This window comes from Asterias rubens, chromosome 17, assembly GCF_902459465.1.
Source record: "Asterias rubens chromosome 17, eAstRub1.3, whole genome shotgun sequence".
Taxonomy (NCBI): domain Eukaryota; kingdom Metazoa; phylum Echinodermata; class Asteroidea; order Forcipulatida; family Asteriidae; genus Asterias; species Asterias rubens.
The window spans coordinates 820,671-831,125 of NC_047078.1; the positions used below are offsets into that span (position 1 = coordinate 820,671).

A 10,455-nucleotide genomic window follows, 5' to 3' on the forward strand; every position below is an offset into this window, starting at 1 on the left:
GTTTTATACTATCAACAGCTCTCCATTGCTTGTTACCAAGTAAGTTTTTTTGCTAACAATTATTTTTAGTAGTTACCAATAGTGTCCGGTGCCTTTACACTTGGTATTAACGGTTTTTTGTAGTGTAATTCACACCTTCACACTAATGCATTTATCACACCTGTCCTTGTCGTTATCAACTTGACTTGTATAACCAAAGTATTGCAACTTAAAGGCAGGATATACGTTAATAACTATTTTTGCCAAACACATACTTTACTTTGCGTATGCATAAAATAACAAACAAGTTAGTAAACATTTGGGCTCAAACTGGTCAGTGAGGTTGCAAGAAAATACCGAAGAAATAAAAAGTACCCTTGTTGCATATAAATATAATAATTACAAATAATTATAAATGTTCTGTGTTTTTTTGTTTTGTGTTGTGTTGTGTTGTGTTGTGTTGTGTTGTGTTGTGTTGTGTTGTGTTGTGTTGTGTTGTGTTGTGTTGTGTTGTGTTGTGTTGTGTTGTGTTGTGTTGTGTTGTGTTGTGTTGTGTTGTCCTCCAGAAAGACTCTTTTTAGTCGAAACGTCTTTTTCTCCAACCTGTATATAGGGGCAGCAATAACAAAAAAATGTGTGTAAAATGAACTCTATGATAAATAAACTCTATTGTTCGCTCAATAAGAGGAGGCAAACTCTGTAGTACTCTAGCAAGTATAATCGACCACAAGAGAAACTGACTGGGTAAATTCTACATAGCTTGGATTTATCTAAGAACAATTGAAGGAAATAACTTATCTCACATTGAAACGGATAAAAGGGCTCACTGGGGTCACAGAAAAGGGTCATGGATGTGTCATGCTTTCATGATGAGAGCACCAGCATTGCATCTAGACTTTAAAAATGAGTAAACCATACATGAACCTTACATAAATCTGAATAATGGTAAAAACAGTATCCAGTTTAGCTGAGTCTTATTGCGAACGAACGGACACATGATCTAGGCCCAATTTCATGGCTCTGCTTACCGTAAGCACAGAATCGGCGCTTACGGAAGCAGGGGAATTCTGTGCTTACGGCAAGCGTATTTCACGAGTTTTTGGCTTCTGCTTGTGCGTACTTCACGTTACTAGGCATTTTACGCTTACAAGGCTATAGCGCGGAAATTCGGCGCTTGCCCGTAAGCGGGGAATCGCGATCGTAAGCGCAGAATTCGGCGGTAAGCAGAGCCATGAAATTGGGCCCTATACGCGTCCATAAAAATGGATGAGCGCACCACATTCTATAGCGCAGAAATTCGGCGCTTGCACGTAAGCGGGGAATCGCGATCGTAAGCGCAGAATTCGGCGGTAAGCAGAGCCATGAAATTGGGCCCTATACGCGTCCATAAAAATGGATAGCGCACCACATTCAAAGGTTTCACATTGGTCCAGTGGTTATACTATGTGACTTGCAATCACAAAATTGTCAGTTCGAAGCTATTGCACTGATTTCACATTAACAGGTATGATCTAGTCACTAAATGTTTCGATGTAAGTTTTTTTACATAATACATTGACTCGTTGCGAACTTGAACTCATTGTCACTTCAATGACCCAGAACTGCTGACACCCCGGCCTTGAATAAAGTTGACTTTTACATAATTATAATTTATTTGTACAAAACGAGCCACGCCCTGCCATTTTTTTTTTTTTTTTTTAAGTGCGGTGTCATCAATTTTTAAGGTTGCGCTTGTTTGGACGAATAAAAACAGGTGGAAATGAATGCTTTATAGAAATTCGGTTTGCGCCCACTTCTTCAAAACTAACCTTAACACGTGGTATATTATAATGATTGGTCAATAGTTGCCGTAAAATTGACGTCACAGAGAGGGGGTGTGTCTGAACAGTGATCAAGTGTCGCGAAAGGGGCGGGCGATTCGAGAGCCAAAACGGTGCCGGGTTGTTTCAGACGGGGTTGGCGCTTTTTACACTCTAGATCTTACCAGATTTCTACACAAATTGTGTGTAAATGGGCGTTTCTAAACTTACGCACTGCATGGGTAAGTTTTGACGAGTGTGCGCCTATATAAAGAGCACTGATTGGCCATACAGTCACACTTCGTTGGACGCACCGAGTTGGAAAGCAAGAGCCAGAAGTGACACCCATCACACGACAACTTACGAAGAGCTTCAGAAGACAGCAGCCAGTAGCATTCAAGAAAGAAACATGGCATTGACATGGGTACTCGTGGTTGCCTGTATGGCTTTTGGTGTGAATGGATATGGTGAGTTATTTTTAAGCTTTTGTATAAAAATAAACAAATAAATAAAACCAAATATTACCAGGGGTGGATTTCACAAAGAGTTAGGACTAGTTTTATCTCGAGTTAGGACGAGTTACTAGTCCTAACTTAGGACTAGCTGTACGTTTTGATATCTCTTAGGACTAGTCCTAAGTTAGGACTAGTCCTAACTCTTTGTGAAATCGACCCCAGCTCTGGTTATCAAAGGTCTTTTACTTTGCGAACCAATACGGTCGGCCATTTTGTGGAGTCAAAAATTGACTCCACAAGTTGGCGTGCCGTGTTAGTTCACGACGTATAAGGAAAACCGTCCAATTTCGAGACATATTAAAATTGTGTCAATCATTACTTTTAAAACATCTTTCTAACCATAATGCATTTCATAACAAAATGGTTTCAAACGCTTTCCATAGACCAACTCGCCTGATCCAAGGCAACGTGTCCCTTTAAAGGCAGTGGACACTAATGGTAATTACTCAAAATAATTATTAGCATAAAACCTTTCTTGGTGAAGAGTAATGGGGAGAGGTTGATTGTAAAAAAACATTGTGAGAAACGGCTCCCTCTGAAGTGCCATAGTTTTCGAGAAAGAAGTAATTTTCCACGAATTTGATTTCGAGACCTCAGATTTAGAACTTTAGGTCTCGAAATCAACCATCTAAACGCACACAACTTCGTGTGACAAGGGTGTTTTTTTTCTTTCATTATTATCTCGCAAGTTCGATGACCGATTGAGCTCAAATTTTCACCGGTTTGTAATTTTATGCACATGTTGAGATACACCAACTGTGAGGGCTAGTCTTTGACAATTACCAACAGTGTCCATTGTCTTTAAGTATCAATCAATCAGTTTATTTTCCACAGTTTCAAAATCACAATCAGTATCAAATCATAGGCAATGTATTAGTTGGAAATAAAGAAATAAATAAATGTTTGATAAGATTAATTAAATGAATAATAAGCATTGACATTCGTGAAACTGTGGGGGACCCATACAGACACAAGGCTTGTAAGGGTAGGGTTCCCTGAGCAAGCTTGTGCATTGAGCCGATAATTATTTAAATTGATGTGTTGTGGAAGAAGATACCCCTCCAGGTAGGAAACATGTCCCGGAAAGGACAGGTGTACTCAAAAAGGCTCAATGCACAAGCTGCTAACAATGACTTTATAGTAACCTGTAACAACGAACAATGGACAAAACAAACAAAGACAAACAAAGACGGGTCAGCAAAGTAAGAAAGGCAACATCTACTGACAATATGAATTCATTGAAAAGTACACTTAGATTTACAATGTAGGAAAGACATTATCTATCAACAATATGAATTCAACAAATTACCGCTTAAATACAGAAAAACTTTTTGAGGCTTTAAGTTGAGAGTTGAGCGAGTTCCAGAGCTTGGGTCCCTCAAGTTTAACTGTTTTATAAGTAAGAGAAGTACGGGTATATGGTATATGAAGGTTGGAGGCTTGACGAGTAAAGTGTGAGTGAATCTCATGATTGTGTGTAAATATACTATTAATTGAGGATGGTAAAGTATTACGGGTAGACTGATACACGAGGGACCCAAGTTGGTGATAATAAATGTCTTTGACTTTAAGAGTCTTATGTTTAGTAAAGTAGGGACTTGTATGTGAACGAAAATCAGCAAAATTAATGGCACGTAAAGCCCGTTTCTGTAGGAGGAGAATTCTGTTCAGTTTGTTGATTGAACTACCTCCCCATGCCAGTATACCATAATTAAGATACGATCCGATTAATGGGTTATAAAGAGAATCTAGTACTTTTGCTGGTACAAGAAATTTGATCTTATTAATCACCCCAATATTTCTAGAAATTATTTTACATAACTGGTCAATATGAGAATCCCACTTTAATCCCGCGTCAATATATAACCCCCAAAATTTACAACACTCAGTTTTTTTAATAACAGTGTTAACAATTTTAACATCGCAAGGAATTTCATTGGCAGTATTGCTAAACAACATGAAATTGTTTTTTTCAATATTGAGAGACAGTCCATTGACCCTGAACCAGTTTGTGACATGTATCAGTTCAGTGTTGACCTTATTAATGAGGTAATTAAGATTACTATGGGAATAAAATAAATTTGAATCATCAGCAAATAATATAAAAGAAAGTTCATCTGAGGATTGTGTGAAATCATTAATATATATTAAAAAGAGTAATGGTCCTAATATTGATCCTTGAGGTATGCCATGTGTTAGGATTCTGGTACTTGAATTAGTACCATCTATGGACACATATTGAGATCTGTTAAAAAGATAACTTCTAAACCAATCAAGTGTAATTCCTCGAATGCCATAATAGGAAAGTTTATGCAGTAAGATATCATGGTTGATTGTATCAAAGGCTTTCGAAAGATCAAGGAATATCCCCAGTGTGTGCTTAGAGTCATCGATTGCTTTGGAAACCTTATCAATAAAATATAAAAGGGCATGGGAGGTTGAATGTTTACTACGAAATCCAAATTGGGAGTTTGACAAAATACTGAATTTATCTAGAAATTTAATAGTACGTGCATAAACACATTTTTCAAAAATTTTAGAGAAACAAGTCAGGATAGATATTGGTCTGTAATTGCTAACACAACTAGAGTCATCTTTTTTAAAAACAGGGATAACCTTTGCAACCTTTAACTGAGATGGTACAACACCTGTCATAAAAGAAGTATTAATAATATGTGCAAGTGGTTCACATATGGCAGTTATTGAGTGTTTGATAATAAACATGTTTAGAAAATCGTGCCCACAACTCTTTTTGTTTTCTAGATTGTTAACTATATCAGTAGGAATGAATGCTTTGCATGTTGCGTTTGTTTGTGTAGGAATCCAAGTTGACCAGCCTGTCTGTGATGGCCAGCAGCTGGCTTGTACCTACTGCTTGGACACAGTCACATTTCTCAAAAGTACCGTCGACGACATCGATACTGGGGTAAGTCAATCACATGACTCATCTTTTATAAACCGTATTCATTATGACATTGCTAATGAGTAGAGAGCCCTCTGCCGGCATAGTCCATTAATGGAAGACTTAAAGGTGTGGACACTATTGGTAATTGTCAAAGACCAGTCTTCTCACTTGGTGTATCTCAAGAATGCATAAAATAACAAACCTGTGAACATTTGAGCTCAATTGGTCGTCAAAGTTGCGAAATAATCAAAGAAAAAACACCCTTGTCACACGAAGTTGTGTGTGCTTTCAGATGCTTGATTTCGAGACCTCAAATTCTAAATCTGAGGTCTCGAAATCAAATTAGGGGAAATTACTTCTTTCTCGAAAACTACGTTACGTCACCAACCTCTCCCCATTACTCATTACCAAGTAAGGTTGTATGCTAATAATTATTTTGAGTAATTACCAATAGTTTCCACTGCTGCCTTTAAGGAAACGGTTTAAGGAAACGGTTTAAGGTGACAACGTACTTTCCCGGGCCCAATTTCTGCTTAAGCACAACAACTAGCTATAAGCACACCATTATTATGCTTACCAAAATAAGGTTACAAGCCAAACTACCATGTCACGTGTACAATTTGTGACTGGTATCCTACTCATTTCTGTTTTGCAGACAAGTGTTACAGGGAAACATAGGTGAAACAAAAATGAAAAACAAATCTTCGTTCAAAGGAGGGTTTTTCTCCGCCGCTCCCCCCCCCCTTATGCCGTTCAAAAGCCCCTTAGAGTCCTTATTACAGTAAAATATTCGATACGAACAATGTTCATTAACATGTTTACGATGAATTAGTATAATGAATAGGTTAGGTGGCCTTAGCTTTCGATCTAAACCGGACCTTCTTCAGATGCATAAAACAAGTACAATTACGATGAATTAATATGATACAAAAACAGCTACACAAGTTTTTCCCTTTTTTGTTTTAAATATGATTCCAGAATGCGATTATGCAGTTCATGTTGGTGATTTGCGACTTCATGAATTCGTCGACCCCAGCACACAAAGCATGCACTGAGCATTGTGAGAGTTTTCCGATGAGGATGAGGATACTGGCTGACCTCCTGATGGTAAGTCCCATATTATGACGGACAATAATAAATTAAAGTATTAGAGGGGGTATATATAGAGGGCGCCACATCGAATGATTTGGAGGCTGACTAAGAGGCATTTTTTTCTGTAGTATAGAATTGCCATCCTCAAAAATTGCTCAATTTTGTTTTAAAGATTTCCCTTTTCTGAATCGATATAGAAAAAAAACACTGAAAGGCACTACACGACAGGGTCAATTTGGATATAACGGTACAGAAACAACAAATTGCGATCCGGATGGACTGGGCAAATTAATAAATCTGTATCGTTTTATTGAGCCGATGTTTGAACATGGAGCAAATTTGTGACACATTTCTCTTTTCCAGTAATTCATGTCGCGATATTCTATTAGAATTTAATTTATTGATTTGAAGATACGTGTCTCGACTTGCTTGGTATCTTTATATGAATTATCTTCTTGACTTGATTTAACTTAACTGAGAATTGTTCAATATGGAAATGGCCTGACCCTCTCAAACTTGAAATTCCAAGACTGGCCACTACCTTCCTTGTTTTAGGGCTAACAGTAACCCGGCCATCTGGTGTATCATTGTATATAATATGATTTGATTTAACTTGGTTTTGATTTAACAGGCTCGCCCCGAAGAGCTTTGTGGCTTCGTCTGTGTCTCTCGTGGTCGACCACTCAGCGAGAAGTGCATAAAGAAGCCTGTGACCAGCGAAGTCGCCCTGAACACTAGTGACAGCATGGCTTGTGAAGTATGCAAGAGCGTACCACTGCTGGCACAACAGGTCTTGACTAGCAAGGGGTTCTTGGTAAGTTCCTGTGAAACACCCTTCCTACTTTACCCCCATAAGGTTAATCTAATACATATCCCTGTCAAATACAACAGAATGCGACACGGCTGAAATGAGAACCATATACCAAATGCAAAAAAAAATGCAACGAGGGATTTATTGCAAAACAAATTATAATAATAATACGTGTCTCGACTTGCTTGGTATCTTTATATAAATTATCTTAACTGAGAATTGTTCATAAGGTTGATCTAATACATATCCCTGTCAAATACAACAGAATGCGGCACGGCTGAAATGAGAACCATATACCAAATGCAAAAAAAAATGCAACAAGGGATTTATTGCAAAACAAATTATAATAATAATAATCCAAGATGGGCAGACCAGCTTGTGGGTCAGTATTACCCTTCTTTCGGGTCAACTTGGCTCAAGAAACGAGTAAAAAAAAAAGCTGACAATGTGACGTAGAAGTCACACTCTATACAAACAAATGGGCCAGATTTGACCGGGATCCAGACCCATCGGAACCGGACCCATCTCTTGGTTTGTATGAACCAAAATACGCGTCAAAATAACCCAGAAATGAGGCACACTGACGCTGATTCCGATTTAAAAACCTAAATATTATTGTCAACCACTTTCGCGTCAGTCTGATCACTTTTAGCAACGTTTTCTTTTTGCTAATTTTTTGTGACAACCTTTTTTCATATTTTATTTCATTGCTATAAATCCATTAATGACCTTCTCGTTTTAAAGTCTGCCGGTTTTGTTGTTGTTTTTTTTACTTAAGGGCAGTGGACACTATTGGTAATTATTCCAAATATTTTGTTAGCATAACTTACTTGCTAACATAACAAGCAATGGAGAGCTGTTGATAGTATAAAACATTGTGAGAAACGGCTCCGTCTGAAGTAACGTAATTTTCGAGAAATTTTCCACGAATTTGATTTCGAGACCTCAAAATTAGATTTTGAGGACTCCGAAATCAAGCATCTTAATACACACAACTTCGTGTGACAACGAGGTTTTTCTTTCATTATTATCTCGCAACTTCGACGACCAGATCAGTTCAAATTTTCACAGGTTTGTTATTTTATGTATACGTTGAGATACACCAACTGTGAAGACAGGTCTTTGACAATATAGTGCCAGTGTCTTTAACCATTACCAACATCATTGGCCATAGGATGCAGTGGTGAAGTTTTTGCTGATAAATTGTGACCTACTACCCACTGGACCTGCGCAAGTCAATTGCATCGAGCACACCAAAAATATCAGTTTGAAGATCCAGCTCTTCGCTGCTAAAATGGTAAGTTTACAAACACACAAACAAACACACAAACAAACAAACAAACAAACAAACAAACAAACAAACAAACAAACAAACAAACAAACAAACAAACAAACAAACAAACAAACAAACAAACAAACAAACAAACAAACAAACAAACAAACAAACAAACAAACAAACCAACCGACAGACAGACAGACAGACAGACAGACAGACAGACAGACAGACAGACAGACATACAGACACACACACAAACAAACAAACAAACAAGCAAACAAACAAAAAAACAAAAAACAAACAAACAAACAAACAACCCAACAAAAAAACAAAAAACAAACAAACAAACAATCAAACAAACAAACAAACAAACAAACAAACAAACAAACAAACAATGATTTCGTGTATCTTATTGCGTAAAAGTAATGTCTGTATGTATATTTGGCTTGCGGTTACACCATGTGTGTATCTACTTGCCAGGTAGATTTTGTTCTTAGAGAACTGTCTTGCCGCGGAGAGACCAATTTAAGAACTGACTCCGCGGTAGTACAGTTAAAGTCACCTGGAAGTGGTATTTTTTCAAAATAAAGCTTTTGTCACTAATAAAACACTTTTTGAAATGTACCAACTCACGACTTGGACGTACATGTACTTTGCACGTGTGTTTACTATACGCATTGCAGGAGGCGGTGTTAGCCCCCAAACAACTTTATATATTTTTTAAACATATAAATCGTGACAAACAATTACTAAAAAAATTGTTTTATTGTTCGTAAGCATATACTCTTATGTTTGAAATAAAAAAAAAACTATTTCCAGGTGACTTTAAGCACGATCCTATAAGCTAAAGTAGTAGTCCCAGCCTATGTTCTATACAATCCGCCCGGGTAATTGTTAAAAGCAGGACAGATCTTTTCAGAACTGAAAAATCTCACGAACCCACAAATCAAACATCTACTCAGCGGTAGTAAAATAATGAAAACTGTTCTCTAAGAACAAACTCTACCTGGCAAGAAGATACACACAATGGTGTTACCGCAAACCATTGATACGTCACCATGCAATGCCTCAAATCCCATAATGTCTGTATGTTTGTTTGTTTGTTTTACAGAATCCAGATACTGGTTGCAAGTTCATTTGTGACATTTAGACGAACTAAAGGAACCCGTGAGGAACAGATCTTGGAAGACAATGCTTGATATTCCTAAACGACCATTATTTGGGCCTAATCATAATTAATCTTATCCTAAAAAAAGAGCGAACATGTATAAAATGAATGTATGCTTTTAGTTGTAGTTGCATGTCTCTAATGGTAAAGTTTATACCTGTGGTTAAAGGAACACGTTTTGCCTTGGATCGGTCGAGTTGGTCTTTGAAAAGCGTTTGTAACCGTTTGTTATATTACAATGCATGGTTAGAAAGATGTTTTAAAAGTAGAATAGAATGATCCACACACAATCATTTGCCTCGAAACTGCGTGTCCTTTTACTTTGCGAACTAACACGATTGTCCATTTATGGGAGTCAAAAATTTGACTCCCTTAAATGGCCGACCGTTTTTGTCGACGAGGTAAAAGAAAAAACAGGCAATTTCGAGTGATACTTGTACGGTGTGGGTCATTATATTCTACTTTTAAAATATCTTTCTAACCATGCATTTTAATAATATAACAAACGGTTACAAACGCTTTTCAAAGACCAACTCGACCGATCCAATGAAACGTGTTCCTTTAATAAAGAAAGTATATTTTCGAGGATTGAAAACTAGTTGAGGTTTGTGGTATTCTTCTTAATAACCACAAATGATGAGTTTATGTTTTTTCTTTATTAAAGTCATACAACAGGACCGTGAATTCATCTGCGTTGAGGGAAGGGGTGAGTGTCGTCATGATCAAAGCACTTTTGTTGGTTTTCTTATTGCGACCAAAATGATGAGTTTCAAAACACTTGCAACTTCTCTCTTGAAATTTAAGGACAGATTCGAACCCCGGGAGTAGGTCTAGGTTAAAACCTTTAATGAGCGCCGTTTAACGGAACACGTTGCCTTGGATCAGTCGAGTTGGTCTTTGAAAAGCGTTT

General features: G+C 37.4%; 1 protein-coding gene across 1 annotated transcript; it reads left to right on the forward strand.

The window, feature by feature from the left end:
• Positions 1 to 2,063: 2,063 nt before the first annotated feature.
• LOC117301524 lies at positions 2,064 to 9,561 on the forward strand. Its single transcript, XM_033785546.1, has 6 exons — positions 2,064 to 2,245; positions 5,113 to 5,219; positions 6,177 to 6,305; positions 6,922 to 7,104; positions 8,276 to 8,398; positions 9,489 to 9,561. The coding sequence occupies exons 1-6, from the start codon at positions 2,188 to 2,190 to the stop codon at positions 9,525 to 9,527; spliced, it is 639 nt and encodes a 212-aa protein (XP_033641437.1). The 5' UTR covers positions 2,064 to 2,187; the 3' UTR covers positions 9,528 to 9,561.
• The last annotated feature ends 894 nt before the right edge of the window (positions 9,562 to 10,455 follow it).